This window comes from Seriola aureovittata, chromosome 3, assembly GCF_021018895.1.
Source record: "Seriola aureovittata isolate HTS-2021-v1 ecotype China chromosome 3, ASM2101889v1, whole genome shotgun sequence".
Classification (NCBI taxonomy): Eukaryota; Metazoa; Chordata; class Actinopteri; order Carangiformes; family Carangidae; genus Seriola; species Seriola aureovittata.
In genome coordinates this window covers 3,596,005-3,616,131 of record NC_079366.1, presented here as the reverse complement: position 1 = coordinate 3,616,131, position 20,127 = coordinate 3,596,005, and the positions used below count along the sequence as shown (strand labels likewise).

Here is a 20,127-nt window from a genome sequence, read left to right as displayed (position 1 = left end):
CACATTGTGTTCAAATTGTCATTTGATTCGTCTATTGCCCTCTATTTCACAGTAAACTAATAAGACCTAACAAGCTGTACCTTGTGTCAAATTAGTTTAAAAAGCTAGAAATAATTTTTAAATGAATACGATATGAATTAATTAATAGAAACTGCATATAATCACATATTACATCCAAATTAAATGATACTTAGACATTATTACACTGTGGTGTCTATTGCAGCATCATTTGTAGAATAGTGTCTAACTAACATATCTTGGATCTGAGGCATTGGATTTGTTTTCTAATTATGATTCCTAATTATGATCTTGTAAAATGGTGTATAAAAGTGAATTTGGATCTCCTGTTTTGGTTTCTAATTAGAGTATTATTTGGTATAAAGGTGTCTAAGTAGTGTTTATTTCATTTATTAAAGCATCATTTAGGTGTATGGTTTCTAGGGTATGACTGTTTGTTTGCTGTCTAATAAAAAAGATATTATTTCTAGTTTTGTCTAGAGTACAGCTTGTCACATCATATTAGTGTACCATTAAATAAAATAAGTGCAACCCATTGTTCTGTACTGGTGACAGCCGCAGTAACTGCCAGTCATGGTCACAGTTGCCATAGTTACAGAGTCTAGCATTACCCATGTGAAACAGGCATTTCAAAGTAAACCGACACAGTGTTATTTAGCAATAGTATCTGTGAATCTAAATTATGTAATTTTTTTATTCACATGCTGGAGTTGTAAAACTGAAAGTTTATGTGAAGGTTTAGTTTGCAGACTTATTTTTCTCCAGCACACATTTGAAGAGGAGCACGCACGTGATAAAGACAGAGGTTTTCACAGATTCAGGAATCTATGAAACTTTTAAATCTTAGGACATGAGCGTAATGATGTGGTAAAGAACAAGTTATGGCCATTCAATATTAGAGTTGAGAATTTTCCTGCAGGATGACACGTGTTGCAGTGTTATCCTTAGGAAAAAAAAAAAAGATTTTTGTTTAGATTAACTTGCACTTCAGACACACGTTAGATTAAAAAAAGAAAAATCTGTGGCATCAACAGATTTACAGAAAATAAAACAGGACTCCTGTGTGTGATGAGGATGTGCTCAGAGTTGCAGAAGTGCTCGGGTTCATCAGCGTCACTTTTCCAATGCCGAACCAAGGTACTGACCCCGAATACGTTTGCATGGCATGGGAGTTAATGGGATCTTGGGACTGTTGAGCTAAACCACATCAGGGTGAGGAACAGATCATAGCTGGCACCCATTACTCCTCATGACTCAGTCCTACTGCCTGTTTTATGTGGACAAAATTTAATTCCACATCAAGGGTAAAGCAGGAATGTAGTCCCTGAGGTTCTCTCTGTTGCTGATGTGACATACTTTTTTTTTTGTTGTTATTTTGGTTATATAAAATGAGATAAACTTTTTAAAGACCCCTAGGAGGGACAGGAGATATTGCACTCGTACCACAATATACAGGATGTAAATAACACTTATCAATATATTTCTGATTTCTGTTCCCCCAAAATACAGTCAAGATATTTGATATATTTTTTTAATCAAATATATGGGGGAAAAAAAACAGCATTTCATTGCAGGCATGCTGCTGTGTAAGTGAGTCATCGCAGCCAAGAACTAGTAGCAATCTCATGAGAATATTTTAGTCTAATGGTTGACCTCTGGCTCTGCCATGGGCCGATTCCCCCTCCGCACCTTATCTCTGATCTAATTATTTCGATTTACCATCCTGTAGATGGATGAAAGTTTGCCTGTATGCTGGCTACATTCCTCTATTGCCTCCTTGCATCTGAGCGGCCTTATTTAGCTTCTGCCTGTGTTCTGGTTTAAAAAAAAAAAAAAAAATCTGGAAGCCTAATCACTCACTGTAAGATATAATCGTCTGCTGCACTTTGAGGTTTCTTTCAACCCCAATAAAGCGATAGTTACATGTCCACTGTGGTGATTCTGGAAGCTGTAGATGTAGTTGTAGAATTTTTTCACTTACATCGTCCAAGAAATAAGTTGAAGCTGTGACCTTTTGCGATGTCACATTATAGATTTGAATGATTATAATGACATTTAGCACAAAGCCTCTGAAAATGACACCTCCCATGAATCATCAGGGCTATATTCTGATGTCTTTTACCGCGCTCAGCCTGTGCTCAGTCCTTGCACGGGTTGATTGAATGGCTGCTAGATTAGGTTAATTTAAAAATAAAGACACGCACAGTTAAAATGCCATTGAGGAAGCAAGAGAGAGAAAACATGATAGCTAAATGTGGGTGATTAAGTCTTGATCCATAGTTAATGAGCATATTGCAGCGACAACTCTCCGTTAAACCTCCCGTCAAAGACTAAGCTCAATTGATCTGGTGTGACGTGATTCATTTGCTGCAGGGTGTCTCTTTCTCTCTGTCTCTGATCCATACCTCCACTTACCTCATGATCCGACAACTGCCGGCTTCTATCTCTGTGCTCCAGCTTATGCACAGCTTAACATCAGCCTGATAAAACACAAAGGTTATCCTTGCAACCTCTATCGATTTAGTATTGTTACCCTCCTCACTGGCCAGCCGCCTCACAAAAGCCGAGTGGCTGCTGTGAGGGAAATCTTAATCAGCCCTCGCTAATGCTATCGGTCACTGTGATTTTGGAAGTGAGCAATTATTGTTTGAGGGCGATTGTTTCAGTAGGCAGGAGAGAAATTGGCTGCTGATCGTATTCACGCCTTTGTATTGGTTTCACATTGGTTGTGGGTTCTTTCTAATCGCAGAGGCGACAGACAAAAACTGGCTTGTTATAATAATGTGCAAGGTTGGGAAATAATGTTGCTTTTTTTCCACACTTACATGGCAGGAAAAGAGGAATGTGATTGTGACAATACTTTCTAGGCTCCTTTTCTGGTATTAGAAAAGAGCACATTGTGAGCCACGCTGATCAAGGCTGGAGAGACGGTGAGCTAAAAGCACTACACTTGAAGGTTATAGTTGCATAGAACGTATAGAGAGTAGAACATAACAGTGCAAAGCTCGAATAGAGAGCAAGGGGAAATATTAATATGAAACATACAGTATGTGCATGTACCTCCTGAGGCCTTTCTACTTTTCTATTTAAGTGAAAGACAGTTGAATCAAAATCAGGCTTGGTGAAATTTAATTTCCCATTCATAATAGACTCTGCTGCTTACTCTAATATTATAGACAATGATTATTGCTTAAAAACTGTAAATTACATCTGACAAGTCCCAAAGACACTGGCAGATATCAGGAGGCCTTGGCATTACACAGTGACAGGTAATGAATAACAAAATCAGCAAGCCTGGGCCAATGAGAAATCCAGGTTGAGAGTGTGCTGCCTGTTTATTCGTCCTTAATGAAAAACAATTTATCTAAATCACCACCAGGGCGGGTTACTGGTTAAAGCTCTGGAAAGAAGGCTTGCATTTCTGTCAATGACAAATGTGCTGCTGTTTTTCCAATTCATACCGAATTGACAAGAGAGAACACAGCCATTTGGACACGGAGTGCAGTCGCTACCCACAATTCCACCACACAATCCTTGTAGATGCAGGGAGGTTGTAGTTTAGGCCATGTGAAAGACTCCATACTGAGAGATAAACATTTCATGCTGCACCAGGCCATATTTTCATATTAATAATGGAATAAATGATCAAGTGTAATGTTAATGAATTCACTTGTAGTGATAAACCAACAGAGAATTATCACCCGACTCTGCAGTTCCCCACAGCGCTTGGGAGCTTTTTAAGTCGATTTAGCTCAATTTTTTTAATATTCTGTCCAGAAACTGCTCTCATCAGCCTTGTGTCCAGTCACAGCTGGAAGCTTTTTTTCAGTGGAAAAAACTTTGATAAACTCACTGTACATTACCTGCCTGGCACCTTAAGGCAGAGAGATAAAGAAAAAGGGGTTGAAGGAAAGTGAATAGTTGAGCTACGTGTTACAAGGTTGTTTCCCAGCTTGTTCCTCACACGCTAGCTTATATATTAGCACTTTGCTACTCCTGACGCAGCCATATTTACCATGTTTTATGTTTTTTTTAATAATTATCTTCCAATCTGCGTGGGGGGCTGTGGTTGGGGTGGTAGAACAAGTTGTCAGCTGATCTTTAGGTTGGCGGTTTGATCCCTGACTCCTCAAACCCAGCCATATCTGTGCTTTTGTTTTGCCAATCGCAAGCCTGGATGAATGGGAGCGTTGCTTCAGGAAAAGCCTATGCCAAATCACATATGCATATTATGCAAAAGGATGATCCACTAGAGCCCTAATGGGGATCAGCCAAAAGTGTGTGTGTTGTGTGTGTATGTGTGTGTTTTTTCTTCTTTTTTTTAACTTTAATTTTACTTGCTTTGTAATGGACGATAAAACCTTTTCTAATTTTTCTGATCCTGAAAGGATAAGGAGTTTGTCAAGATTGTCCTCCCAAGAAAAGTGACATAATCAGTCTTTTCAGCAAGTGTCTCAAAATGATATGATTTGATGATATGTTTACATTTAAGCGAGAAAAGCCTGCTAAAGGCCATAGGAATTATGATGGGAGTCAAGGAAGAAGACAGGTGATGTGACAAAATTCACATAGGACAAACAAAATGTCAGAGAGACTGCTATTTGTTTCCAGTTTCCAACCAATAGTCAGTGTTGGTTGTTTTTAATTATGACCAGGATTGTTGACCTTACTTGACCTTAAACTAATCTCACCTGGGCTGTCGAAACTCTTTCTACAACATGGGACCTTTTTAAATGGGAGGGTTTGTAAAGTATGTCGCCCTAGAACAGCAACATATAGATAGAATAAACATCAATTTCTTTATGATGTATAAAGCGAGACCTTATTGTAAAGCCTACAAGCCCACAAAATTACCCAGTTAAATGATTCGATAATGGATTTTTTTTTTCCCCCAACAATAAATTTTATAACCTTTTAACTTGAGTAAGTGTATTCGGTTGCGCAGCCTGATTCAAAAGAATACCAGTGTCTTAAAAACATTACACACCTATTCAAACACCTCTTCTTTAGTCAAGGAGGAATTCGTGTGATCATTTTATCTCCCCCCACAAGACTTAATGTCATTAACTGAAAGAAATATGCATTGTGGAATCCCTGCTCTTATTGAATTCTGTAATAACTGTGAGCTCTGGCAGAAATATTCCAAGCATGAAATTGGAGCTTCTACCACTGTAGCACTGTTAAATTTGAAATTACAATTTCGTTGGAAGCGGAAACGCTAAGAGATGACATGCGAAAAGGACGAGCTCACAAAGAAAGCAACATACTGTCGATTCATGCATGGCAGCTTAATCCCACGTTTGTACAGCACTTGATTGTAACTATACTACTATATTAAGGCAAATCATTTCCTGACTCGTCAAGCCACCTGTGTGCTTTGGTTCAGGTGTATGTTTTAGTCTGTTTTGGTTTTAGTTCATAAAGTATTTCACCCTTCCTTGCTGTGAACAAGCTTCGTGTTTTTTTTTTTTTTTTTTGGAGAGAGATGATGAAAAAACTCCAAGTCTTCACCTCAGAGTGCACAGGAAGAGCCACAGAGCCATGGCAACAGAAGAGCAAGAGTCACACTCATGAAATGAAGCTGGAAATGTAGTGGAGCTGTTTGCCAAGCATTGGGCTGATGTGTGCCAAAAGCCAGGACTTTTTTTGCTGACACTGCTCCTGCCTCTAACGTCTCTCTTTTCTACCTTCTCTCATCTCCCTATCTTTCCACCTCTTCACTCAAAACTCGCCCTTCAAATCCTTTCTTCTCCCATCTTCAAAAACTCATACCGACTCCCCTTACATGTGTGCACACTGTCCTCCTCCTCTTCCTCCTCCTCCTCCTCCTCCTCTCTCTCTCTTCTTTTTTTCCTGCTCTCAGATTATGGTGCTGACAGACCCGGAGTTTGAGAGCAGCGTGCTCATCAGCTCTGATGAGGGAGCCAGTTACCAGAAGTACCGCCTCACTTTCTACGTCCTCAGCCTTTTATTCCACCCCACTGAAGAGGACTGGGCCTTGGCCTACAGTCACGACCAGAAGGTGAGATTGTGCTTGATGTCATTGCTTTTCTGTCCTTGCCACATTTAGGTGCATGTGATTTACTTAGAGCCATTACTTGAGCTTTGTGTTTCTCACAACACATATTCACTTTTTTCATTAATTTAGTTAATTAACTGACGGTAGAGCATTCATTCATCCTGAATATGAATCTTGTTGAATAACAAACTCTAAATCATTATCATTAGAGAAGTCCTTTCATGTCTATATCAATCTATTATTTAGGTATAATTTGGTGCAATTTAATAATAAACCTGGTTTTCTGAGATGCTGCTGTTAGTGTTGCTAATGTTTTGTGTTATGCAAACTAAACACTTTTTCCACATTAAAGCCCATCCAGTAGTAATGGGGCTTAAGGGCATTGTCACCCCAGCATTTAGGGCTATGACTGAAACCAGTTTTTTTGTGGAGATGACGTCAATTCACCCAAACAGTGACTTTGCAAACTATCTGGATAGTTTTGATCCTAGAAGGGAACAGAAAAAACGAAAACGCCAATGCAAGTAGTAGTATTAGTAGTAGTAGTAATATCTTTGATGAACCTCATTGAACAAAACTGTGTCTGGCCACATATCACTGAATTTCCCTGGAAGGCTTTTATTTTGAAACATCTAGGTAGCAATGAAGACCACGTTTTTGCACACCAGAAACAAACTCTAAAACAAAACAAAAACTCTTATTGTGAAAGAGCCAAAAAAAAAAAAGGAGCCAATATTCTAAGACAGTTGCTTTTGGTAGTTTTAGTTGGTTGCAGAGGTGGGACCAAGCCATTGTTTAGCAAGTCACAAGAAAGTCTCAAGTCGTTCCACTCAAGTTCTGAGTCAAGTGCCAACACCTAAACTTGTTTGAGCTTTGAGTCCTGCTTTTCACCAACTACATGCTGTATATGTGCAATAACAACAAACAACAATAACTTGTCCTTGTTGAATGCAGTGACAGTGGAAAATCAGGCAGCTAAAGTTTGCTGCTCTTTAGCTGTGGTTTTGGAATCGGGACAGGAGCTAGCATCAGATTCTCAACACATATCGCTCCCATTCCACTACAGGCTTCTGTTTGTGCTGCTGGAACAGGTTTGTTGTGCTGCTACTTTTACTTCAAATAGATCAGTGTTTCCCACAGGTTGAGAATTTACATTCATGTGGTGGTGGATGGTGCAGCATGTGACTGATATGCATGCAGAGACTCATCCAGTTTAGAGTGTAACCCAGGTTATTTTCTGTAGTTGCAATTTACATATGTTCCCTAAATGCCTCACTTGCACACTATTGGCAGAGACGTTATAAGAGAGGCCTTTGCAATCAGTAGACACTACAATTTGCCAGTGTTTGTTCACATGCTGTGGGTAGAAGCTAGCTGCACACAAATCAGCCTCTAGTCTCCACTCATTTACTGCTGCTAAGATAAGACTTGACCTAAGTTGAAACAGAGTGATGAACATTACTACTACTACTACTTACAATATGTATTAAAAGATTTAAGTTTATTGGCCTGGATGACAGTATTACTGGTTCTTTTTCATTACTAAAGAATAGTTTTTTTTAGTTGTCTTATTTTTAAAAAGAATAAATTCAGAACAGGATTAAATTTTTTTTATATCATAAAAACATAAAAATTATAGAGCAGCAACAGTTACATTCACAACAGCAAAGTCACTATGAACTCAATAATATTTCGCTGGAAAGAAATCTAATATGTCAGTAAAATAAATACTGTATGTAACATCAAAATACTGAGTGAAGTTTAGAAAGAATGTAGAATGCAGACATTAGTATTAGTGCTTCCTTCGCTTAGCAATTAACTGTTGGCTTACCGATTGAAAGATTTCAATTTCAATTAGTGCCACATCATTTGGTTCTTTACAGGATCCTTCCTAGAAAACTATTGGAAAATATTCAGGAATTTACAAACCTGTTTTTTCATTGTGAAGTACAGGGGAGTGGCTTAACATTGAAAAGCACATTGAAGTAGAACTAATCAGAGTTCAGAGCGACATGATGGTGAGTGTAGCGCCACTGTGTTGTCCATAGAATCATTTCCATTAGAGCAACATGTACATAATGCTGAATGTGCAATGCAAGCCTTGACAGTGAAGGTGCTAGTAATTTTGCTTATTTTGGACTGGACCCTCTTTTTCTGTGCACCGGAAATAGCTGCAGGCATTATGTTATGTTATCTGAGGATTTTTATCTCAGAAGTAGAGGTGTGTAATATTTTAGCCAAAAACATCAGTCCCTCAAAGTGATTCTCTGCCTCCCATTTTCCTTACCAGTCTTCATCATGGTGTCACCTTCACTGGGCTTTGTCACACAGTATGGAGCTCTGCACACTGTCTTCACACAGCGCTCTGAGATTGTACCCAGCAAAGGTCTGCCATTAAGGTCAATGACTATGACCTGAGAGGCAAAACGATCGCCCTGCAGGGGGTGGGGGGTGGTGGTGGTGGGGGTTTGGGGGACTAGTGCTGGAGGGCAATGACTGGTGGCTGTATAAAACTTTGAAAGGCTATCACTCCATGAATAAGGCAGAGAGAGTTACAGTATTAATTACAATTAAATATCTACATCAAAAAATATATATAAATAGATTCACAGACATGCAGCAAGAAATTCACCCACTGATTGAGTTTATCAGCTTTTAAGAATATGCTTTTTTAATCAAGTGTATTATGTTTAGTTGACATTATGAATCTTGATAATTGGATAGCAAAATTGTTTTGCTCACTTAAGAATCCCTTCCTCCTCTCTAAACTCACATTAAGGTCACATGAAGTAAAAAAAAAAAAAAAAAAAAAAAAAAAAAAGGAGGATCAAAACTTTAATTTGAGCTGCACTACTCTGCTCCAGCATTAAAACTCAGCATGAAAACTGTGCTGCTACTATTTTAAACTGCAAGACTATTAGGACGAACAAGGTAGCCATGTTGGAGAAGTTCAAATCTCCGGGTAGGAGGGAAGTTGAAAGAGAGGTGTCTGCCATCAGCCAAGGTTCTGGGCAAAACTTAAAATTATTCAGTCGAATTTCAAGGAGTAAAAACAACTCATCAGTCGCTGCTGTTACATTATTCCAAAGCAGTCTTTCGTGATGGTAATTAAAAAACAGCCCTTAGCAGCTTACATTATCTATAAAAATTACAGAGTATACAAAATATGAGGTGTGCCCGCCTCACCCCATGAAACAGACTCACAAGATGAATGGCGGTAACAGCTCTTGATGTCACTGATTAAATACGTCTCAGTCATGAAGGCGGGATATACACGAAGCAGTAGAGTAGAAAGTTCAAGTAGCCTGAGGCAGCTGAGACTTGGATTTGGCAACTCAACATTCAGGCACATGCACAGATAGAAAGGTGGTGCTCAAGCACCTGCCCTTTTGGCCTCTGACTAGATTAGTACTCTATTTGCAAGACATTTTTTTTATTTATTTTTCTAATTTTCGAATTCAGTTTTTAAATTTCAATAACAGCATCGATCCTCAATTAAAAGCCTGACAACTGCATTTGAGCTCTCTTGACTTACTTTATCACAACTTCTCAATACAGCCAGACTAATACAGCCCACCCCACTAAGCTTAAAGGAGCTATGTGTAAGTTTTGCTATTCGTACGTAGCTGACGTTAGCATTAACAGCATTTTACCTACGAATCTCACCAATGGCTTCAGCCATTGTTGTGTTTACAACACAAGAGGTTATAATACATCCTTTGAGCAGCTACTTCTTCAAACTGGGGGCTACAGTGGCTCAGTATCAGGAGGCTTGAACCAACTAGCCTCCTGATACTGAGCATGCTGATTTGAGTAGAAGAAATAGAAGCAAAACAAGAGTTAACGTTGGTGTTTCATTCCACCTTTGGGAACAGCTGTTAGTGAGTAAAGAATGAAGTTTGATGCTGAACTCACGACATTTCTTCTAGACTGGTTCAGTAAACAGCTGCTAATGGTAATGTTTGTCGTGTAGCAACAGCAAACCTTGCAAATAGCTCCTTTAACAACAAGCAAGCTAGTCTGGTGAAAAAATAGCGTTGACGATGAAAACTCCGGTAAGCCAAAACGCTGCCACTTCTTATAGAACTAACAGAATAAATCACCAAAAATGTGGAGATATATAAACAACCTGCAGCCCAAAAGTACAGATAAAATGCTTTGTACAAAGGAGAGCCTCAACAACTACTGCGTTGCCTAGTAACAATGAGTAACAATAATCAGGCATTTGTTGCTCACACCTGTCTGAACAATCTGAACGAAACTTGTGCACTGCGAAATCCAACAAAATCTGCTCTAAATCCAACTCCACTGTAAAATAGAAGCGTCCACTCAGCCTCTCTGGTTTCACTGAGCTCCTCCACATTTTCAAACACTGAAACGAATGAGCTGCAGTCACAACAGGGATTATCAAAAGCAGCAAAAAGGTGGTGCACTCACTGACGGTGGAAGTGAAAGGAGACGTCACGGATGAAAGGTTCACTGTCTGTATTTTAGCCTTTAGATGATTTGGGACACTTTTTTGGGACACACATTTGTAGATTTGTCGCAATTACAGGTACACAAAACAACAACTGTGTAACTCGTTACTTCCACCCCTGCTCCCATGACACAAAATGTACTGGTAGTTTTAGGGAAGCCAACTTAAAGCCATTTTGTAGTCCAGGGACTTTACAAGCTCAGATTTGAACGATTAACTGAAGTTCGACAATTTATTTGTATAACACAAAGTGGTTTGGGGATTCTAAATCAGATATGAAGCTCCTTTAGCTTAATTTTAGTATTTTGTCAGCATTAGAGGGCATTGGAGTCCACATTACAATACTCACCGTAATATATGTTATGTATTTACCTTAAATATTATTAAAGCACTGCCAAATGACAAATAGCCCATTAAAAATATATCTTCAGAAACAATAGCTATGTATAGCAGGGTGCTTTTGTGCCACAGAAAGTTACAGTCTGGTGGTGCATACTGTTGTAATGCATCTCTGTCACCCAACAGTCTTTCCCAGGTAAACACCATATTGTACTGTCTATTTTTGGGGGATTAACCTTTAACTATCATGCACAACATAGATTATGCTAATTTAAAATAGCAACATATAAGGCCAACAAAGGACAGGCTGATAAAACAGAAAGACAAGGAGCTACAGCAGGCAGCCCGGAGCAGCAGCTCTTCTCCCTTCGGCCCTTGATCAGGTCATCAAGCAGTAAGGAGGATGAGGGAGATATATTTCCACCTGATACAGAACCAATCACAGATGAAGAAGAAAGGTCAGAGTCCAGACCAGAGTCATGTTCAGGGACAGCTACAGAAACCCGATGAGGGTGAGATTGAGGCAGGATCATCTGTAGAGGGGCAATCGTTCCAAAAACAATGTTGTTCTGGAAATGTGTGGGTGGAGTACTCACCTACTGATCATTCAATGCATTGTTTAAGTTGCAGTTTTCCTCTGTGAAGAAAAATATGAAAAGTATAAAAGCAGAAAAGCATGGAGGACTGCCATAATAAAGTGGAACACTGCTCTTGAAAATGTCACACATCCACATGGTGAGATGGACCAATTACCAAAAAAACTCACTCCAGTCTTCATTGGATGTATCATATGTCAAGGGGATGGAAGTTAGAGAGCACAAGTGGCAGACACATAGAGAAAAACAAGGTTAATTGATAGAAGATGACAGTATATCTTGTATGGCAAGCACAAGCATTCTGAGGTGCGGTAACTTCCTTGAACTTGTGAATGTATTTTCCCGCTATGACAGTGTACCAAAGTTGCAGATAGAAAATTTGACTAGAGTGAAAGTCACCAAGACACAGCCCCATTGGTCTTTTTCAATAGAAGCCAAAATTATATAATTTCATCACTGGGTGCTTATATAAGTAAGGCGATATTAAGTGGGGAAAAAAAAAAAAGATATTAAGTGAAATAAAAAAGGCTGAAATGTACTCCATCCTGTTGGATGAAACCGCCGCCATTTGAACCAAGAACAAGTGCCATTTGGAGTGCAATATCCTCATCATATGCAAATAAAAGAGAGATTCGTTGAGGTGTGCAATGTTGATGCCACTACAGGCCAGGAGCTGGAAAATGCTGTGCTTTAACTTCTGCAGAAGAAGTTGCCTAGAGCTGAAGAATATTTGCTGCCAAAGCTACTGTGGAGCAGCCAACATGTATAAAGGTGTCGAGGCCAGAATGTGAGCACACAATGAGAAGGCTATCTATGTGCCCTGCAAAGCACACTGACTGAATCTGGTTCTGGTGGAGGCCTCAAAGTCTAATAAGTAAGTAAGTAGTAAACTTTTATCTATAGAGCATCTATATTTTGATACGCTGTGTATTTGTTAACAGTCTGGCAGCTGCATTTTGGACCAACTGGAGCCAAGATACAGAAGAATGATTTGGGGTTTTGAACAGTGAATTGCTGTAATCAAGACAAAAACATGGATGATTTTATTTGAGATTTTGAAAGGATGATATAGTTTTGATTTTTGCCATGTTTCTCAGTTGGAAAAAGATGACCAATCAAGGCTCTTTTTTTGTAATAGTCAGTCAAACTGGAAAAATAAGCACTTTATCTTCAAAAGATGACAGTAGTCCCTCCATATGAATAAAGTGAACCTCCAACTTAGTTTGTTTCCACCTACGCTAAAGCTTTCTGCACTCTCTTTTTAAGAGAGCGTAAGTCATTGTTCATCCAAGGGGATGAGTTGGCAGTTTGAATAGTTTTGATTTTAGATGGGGCAATAACATCTAAGGTTGACAGACAGTTTATTATAGGAGCAAACTAAGTCATTGGTCTGGGTGTGGAGAGCCTATCCTTACTAAGGTCTGCAAAGACAGAGGTAAATTTGTCTGCAAAGATGGCCGTTCAGAGCGTGAGAGCATGTCATCCCTTTGAAGGATTGTTAGTCAGCGTTGAGGACAGTATCAAAAGTGATAAATTTGTGGTCAGATCGAAGTCATCGATGCATTAATAAGCACTTTGTGGCATTCTTCAACCTTGTGGAGAAGCTGTACTCTTTTTGCACTGGTTCCCTGAAAGCGCCATGCTGACTTGGTGAAATGACAGCAGTATTCTGACAGCTGTTATGAATATCCTTGATGACATCAGTGAACTATCTGGCCCAGTGGGATGCTAAGATGTATAGAAATGCAATCAGCTTCAAGTTTATTCTCTGCCTTAAAGGTAATTGATGGCGTGATTCACACATTATAAACAATGAGGCCTGATGAGATATTTGGAGGGGCATCAGAGAAGGCAGCGCCTCAACCTTCCAAGGTAGATTGGTTGGTTTGTTATTTTATTTATTCTGAGAACAACCTTTTTCGATTTTGTGTAAAGATTTGTTGATTTTGGGGACGCTGTGGCTCAGGAGGTAGAGTGGGTCGTCCACTAATTGGTGGTCCAACCCCGACTCCTCCACTCTGCATGTTGGAGTGTCGTTGGGCATTGAAATAAATAAATATTCAAGTAAGTAAACAATACTGTGCTACTGTATATAACCTGCGAAAATGAACAAGGTAGTAGAGGTCCGAGTACGCAGTGACTACAGGTAATATGAAGAGCTGATTAACAAGACTATAATTTGCGTCATCATCTGAACACCTTGGCACTCAAAGCTAAAGACCAAAGCATGATTACCACCTCTGCTACACCCGTTTCCATTCCCTTCCTGAATGTGTCATCCACATACTACAACTACCTCCCCACGGCTGTTGTGGCAAATAAAGAATATGTTCTTCATCTGGTTCATTAAAAGAGGTTTACACAGATATTATTGGTTGCTTAATTTGACCTGATTTCCCTCACAGGCTCAACACTTCATCTCAACCATTAAGCCAGCAGTGAGAAGCTTTAATATGCTCATTTTCAGCTTGTAACTGGCTAATAGTTTTCAGACTGGGTCACTCTGAATTTAATCAGCTGTAAGTTGGTGATTAGCCGTGGTTAAGTGCAGCCCTGAGGACTTAACTTTCAGGCAGGAGTGAAACTCTTTAGTGAGACACCAGAATCCATGTCAGGACAAATAGGCTGGGGTGAAGTATTTGTTGTAATTCTTGATTCTCTTTTATGACTTTTTTTTTTTAGATTAACATTCAGGTCAGTCCCCTCCTAGAGTAAGTAAATGGAGGTATTTTTAGATTTAGAACTCTTACTGACCTTTCCAGGCTCTTATCTCTTGACTGTGAGAGGTTTGTGGAGACAATTACTCATTGATGTAGTCCCAAGTCGGCTTCTGAGAATAAGGCCAGTGTTGCTGCTGCCAACTGAATGAGTTATGTAAACAGCCTGATACAGAAGAACAGTAGAGAGAAGGAGCTCCACACATAGAATAAATACGAGTTGTCTTATTTTATTCCCTGTGAACTGCAGGAGCTCCCAGTAGACTGGGTGTTAGGGCATCTTGCCCAAAATTCTTTTTTTTTCATGCTAAGACAAAAGCCCAGACAAAAGCATGATGTTTTTTTCTAATTTTGTGCCCTTTAGCTGATGTGAAAACTGATGCTGTGTTGGCAGATCTTTTGTAGAATTTGAGGTATGCTGCAGCGAAATAAGTTTCTCCAAGAAGAGAAAAAAAAAAGAAGATAAGCATTCATTCAAATACAACTCTGAGTCCTGCCACAGCCAGAAACACTTGGATGACACAGCTATTGTGGCGTGTATCAGGAACGGGCAGGAAGAGGAGTACAGGGATCTGACGATGGCCTTCAGTGAATGGAGTGACAAGAACTGCCTCCTTCTGGACACCTCCAAGACCAAGGAGATGGTCATGGACCTTTGGAGGTCTAGGCCCACCCTTCAGCCAGTCAATATTCGTGGGAAGGATGTTGAGGTGGTGAACACGTATAAATACCTAAGTGTGCACCTGGACAGTAAACTGGACTGGTCCCTGAACACAGATGCCATCTACAGGAAGGGGCGGAGTTGGCTCTTTTTACTCAGGAAGCTCAGGTCCTTTGACATCTGCAGTGAAATGCTGCACATGTTTTATCAGTCAGTGGTGGCCAGTGTATTCTTTTATGCTGTAGTCTGCTGGGGCAGCAGCATGTCTGACATGAACACAAACAGACTGGACAAGCTGGTCAAAAAGGCTGGGTCTGTGCTTGGCACGAGTCTGGACTCACTCAGGACTGTTGTGGAGAGATGCATGCAATGTAAAATGGAGGCCATCTTGGACAATACCAACCATCCTCTCCACAACATTCTGTCAGGACAGAGAAACAGCTACAGCTGCAGCAAATGTCTCATCTCACTGCGCTGCAGAACAGAGAGGTTCAGGAGATCCTTTGTTCCCACTGCTATCAGGCTTATACAACACCTCAGCCAAAGGAAGTGGACTAATCTAATTATTATTTTTTATTTATTATTAACTGTTATTATTGTTAACAGTAATAATATCTATCTGTCTATCTATCTAATTTGCAGTCGAACTGCAGGGATTTGTAAACAGAAAGTTTCTACCATGGTAATAAATATTCCCATACCTCTGCTTATGCTTCAGAGACAAGGCTGTGACCCTCTAATGGACCATGTAGTGATTAACTCATCCAATAATTGCATCAGAGACAAGACCACAGAGTGCTGTACACTGTAATGAAACTGCGCTGATTGTTTGCAATCAGCTATTTCCTTGCGTGAATTTCTGACCTATTACAAAATGGAATCTTTTTCTAGATACCATTTGTCATTAATCATTATTATCTCAATTACCATTATTATTATCACTGTATCCTTGGTTGCTTTAATGAAGTTGGGAGTCTCGTGAAAAGACCAATGTTCAGTATTGGTGCAGCAGAGGATGAGATCTGCTGAATTTTAGTCCCTAGCAAGAGTCAAGCTTCAAAATTACTTAATCCTACACTTCCCATAATGCAATTTGATTGCGTCCTTTGTCAGACCTGCAACTGCCAACCACAACTGTAACATAACCATTGTGTTACCGAGACTAAGAGTATACAGACATGTTAGCACTTTTCGGAGGCAGTACTTAAATAATAACAATACTAATATTCTGATGTTTTGCAGGTATAATGTTTACAATTGTCACAATCTTAGTTTAGCATTTCTGAATAAGCAAAGTACAGCTGAGGAGAAAAAGAATGCACCAGTTTTTATGACAATCCATCCAAAAGCTGTTGAGACATTTCATTTAAAACCACACATTTCAAGCACACGGTGGTGCTAGAGCAAAGTGACAGGGGTAGTAATTAGAGTAATTAGGCTACTCTAATTAGTTAATGATCCGGGAACCATGAACTGTCTGGTAATCTATGATGTAGGTGTTGAGATATTTCACTGGGAAAGTGAAAACTTTGACCTGCTGATGGCAATAGATCAAAAGTCATGGGATCTACATAGTCGTTAGGTTTCATCCTCTGGGGATTATGGATATCTTGATGTCTGTACAGAATTTCATGGCAATACATCCCATTGTTTCTGAGACTTCTCTAAAAACCAACAATGCAACTTCTTAGTGGCACTAGGGCAACAGTCAGGCAATCATCAGTCATATTTCATCTTCTGGGACCATGAATGCTTTTCCAACCTTTGTAGGAATCCATTCAGTGGTTGTGATATTTCACTCATAACATTTTTAATAATTTGGCGACAGCTACTCCACGAGCACCTCTGTGACTGACATTGTTTTGTTCTCATGTTCTAAAAATGTGCCTGTCGAGTTCCTGTCGTGACTTCCCAGAACATCTGAGCAGTGGTCTGCCGCACATGAGCACTCAGACTCACAGGGTATTACCTGCTGGTGTGCCGCTGTCTGACCAGCCTGCAGAAACACTAGTTTATAAATTGAAATTCCCCATCCTTGTGTTTACTTTGAACCCCAAGCAGCAAATAACCAAACGTACATTTTACGGAAACAATGAGAGGCACCAGTGTATAGTCACAGCGTCAGAGCTGAGTTTTACAAGGACAGAGGCTTTCATGGCTCAGCTCTTACCTCATAAAGAGTCATCCACATGGAAATGTAGTCCTGCACTGCAATTACATTACTAAGACGGCACGCCACAAACCCTGGGTCCGGGGAAACATTTCATTTGTGTGTTTGTGTTTCAACTAGAGGAGCAGCAATCCATTAAGGCTGAGAATCCTGTAACGGGGAGCTGGTGTTTCAGTAGCTACAGTAGCTATATTGCTGTGTCTGAACAGGAACACATGTGGGACTCAAACAAAGCTCTGCATGGCACAGAGCTGGTAGCCCATTGCAGACAGAAGTATTAATGTCATTAGTGAGGTGATGGACGACTCCACAAGGAGCAGTAATAATACAATAGATCATGACAAAATGATCATAGAGGGAGCTCTCTTTGACAGGTTAATTCTAGATGGTAGAGGAAGTATGTTTTATATTGAGTAGAAATAAAAAGTATTGGCAGATTAGTCTAGGTCATAATCAGTTTGAGAAAAAATCATGTTCACTATGAAACAGAACAAAACCAAATAAAAAAATGTAATTATAATAATTATAAGCCAAAGGCAGAGGCAGCGGCTGTGTGGGAGGTGCATCTGTGCATAGGAGTAGGCGCACATGAAAACTTCACAATATGACACCAGGTCAAGTGTGGCTTGATTCATCAGGAAATGTTTGATTGTGGTTTTGTTGCTCTGGCATGATGAAACAGTGAAAGGAACTCTGATATCAAAGGGAAATTATGGATACAGTGAATCAGTGACGGCTACATGGCAAGGACAGGCAGACAGAACAGATGGAGTAACTCGTTCTGATGGAATAGCAGATATGTATTGTCACTCCGTTGTCAAAACAGCAGATGGAGGTGTGCTGCCAAGCTGATGGTGGAGTCTATCAACAGCAGTGAGATGAACAAACTTTTCTGTTACTTAGTTGCCCCCATTTTTATATTGTATTTCAGTCTTTAAACATAACTCATTGATTTCATGGGAACAAAGTCACAATTGGAAAGTGCTATGTTCTGCTCTGTTTTTGTGTTATTGCCAAATGCTTTTATTGTAGAACTGCACATCAAACATGGATTTTTGTAAGGTCTGCCTTTAGCTGCTATGCAAGGCTTGATTACCAAGCAGGTAAAGTGTGCCCTGCTTCCACAGTGGCCCAAAGAGTGCCATATTTCATTGCATGTCAATTGATCATTCATCATTAATTGCCATTTTGTAATGGAAATTCTACCACTACTTGTCCAGTATTAATTAAAGATGGTTATGCTTTATCACTCAATATTGTGGCCCTGTATTCTCTAGGGGCGCTATGTCAAAATCTAGTTTTAAAACTGTAAGGGAAGACCTGGGGTTATGGTATGGGGAACGGTGACAGTTTCTTGACCTTGACTTTGGCCCTTGACCTTGGAAACAGCCATCGACAGGACAATCTCAGCTCAAGGTTCATTTAATGTAACTTTTGAGTGTCTCAGCAGGCAGTTTTCTCAGTTGTCATGGAACAGCAGATATTTAAACTTTACATAATTTTGAGCACCTTTAGGACATCTCATCCATGCTGGTTGAGATTTATCTTTGACCATGGTGGAAAGTTCTGGAACAAGTGGCTGCTATGTTTCCAACCTCTGTCCCCTAACCACTGAAACCTAACCTGCTCCTTGGTACATAGAGAAAGTGACAGAAAATGAATAAAGAATTAAAAAAACAGCTTATGAGAGAATTTTCAACACTGCTTACTTTCTCATCTCCACACATCTGACTAAGCACTATGTGAAGTGGGCTTAAATTTTAGATTGTTGGCTTTGGAGAGCCCCCCCCCCCCCCCCGTTAACCCTTCCCTAACAAATAAATCCTGCCCATGCTGATTATATACTCTAACCCTGCACCAAACTCACTTAAGTCTAACCCTATCCTGGGAACCCCTTACAGATGCATGCCTTGGTAGATTTAGACCAGGAAAATTACTAAGGTTTACTTTCACCATAAAGTGGTGGTCTGGTGTTTCTTTAGTATTCGACAGTGGGATTTCGTCATTGCATTCAAAGATCGGGTTAGAGTTGTACTCTCCTCTCGGGGGATGAAGGTCTAGAGGTAAAGGCTAGTCTCTTTGCCCTTGGTAAACTCTCCGTGTCCTTTGAAGCTGTGTGGAATTGATGGGCTGAAGGAGGAGCCTTTGATATTTCAACATACATGGTAACCTTAACATGTCACTTACATGGCCACTGCTCTATTTGAGCTGTGGGAGCCGATCATTGTGGGAGCCATTTTTTAGCTTTTCATGGAAGCGAAACATATTTGTCAAGGGGCTGGGGACAGAGAAGAGAGGCTATAGGTGATGGGTGCTGTTAGTAGGTGAGTGTGTGTGAGGTAAAGAGGAAGGTGGGGACCTAGGAACGGAGGGAAGGAAATGAACCAATAAATGAGAGCAAATGAAGATTGATGGATCATGCTTGAATTCTTATTAAGTAACTCATTTCTCTCTGTTATAAAGGCTTCGCTGACATCCTCTGATGGCACGGAAACAGATGAATAGATATCAGTTGATCTGTTTGTTGGCTTGTTTATCAGTTTTCAAACAGGCCTGCAGTGTATTCCCTCATTGCTGGCCCCACTGATCCTGCAGCCGAGCCAAGCCCTGATATGACACGCTAGGTTAAAATCATTTCCTAGAATCAAACCCATTCCCTTTTATCATCTCAGCAGAGGTAAAGGAAAACAGTTTAATGGTCTGCATATTTCTGTTCTTTTGAGGGGGATGTGACAATTTATATCATTCACTCCTCTTGTCTCTGCGGTGGCTGGCAGCAGGATGGATGCAAGTTCTTCTCTGAGCTATTGACTCACTGCGAGGAGTCAAGGTGTGTGTTTTTGGGCTACAGGCAATTATGACATTTATTTTAGTCAGCGGCATCCCACGAGTGCACCTGTCAGTGTTCGAAAAACCCAGGGCATCAAGGGGGCACCAAACATAATTTACCAAACCAAGACTAGAAAGCTCTTGTCACTCTTGTAAGCCCGCTCTGCATGACAGAAGACAGGGAGAATTTATAAAAATAAGTGCCTATACTTTGAATCCAATCTTAGTAACATTGGAAGCTTGTGGAGGATATTGTTGGTTTACTTACATTCACGGCCCAGGAGAGTTGCTGGGATGTGGG

General features: G+C 40.1%; 1 protein-coding gene across 2 annotated transcripts in view; it reads left to right on the top strand.

Moving 5' to 3' along the window:
- sorcs3a (sortilin related VPS10 domain containing receptor 3a) overlaps positions 1-20,127 on the top strand; it is a 233,433-nt gene that overhangs the window by 126,256 nt on the left and 87,050 nt on the right. For both annotated transcript variants that reach the window (XM_056371766.1, XM_056371767.1), the window contains one exon: positions 5,882-6,040. In XM_056371766.1, coding sequence (XP_056227741.1) covers positions 5,882-6,040 — 159 coding nt within the window. The remainder of the gene's footprint in view (positions 1-5,881; positions 6,041-20,127) is intronic.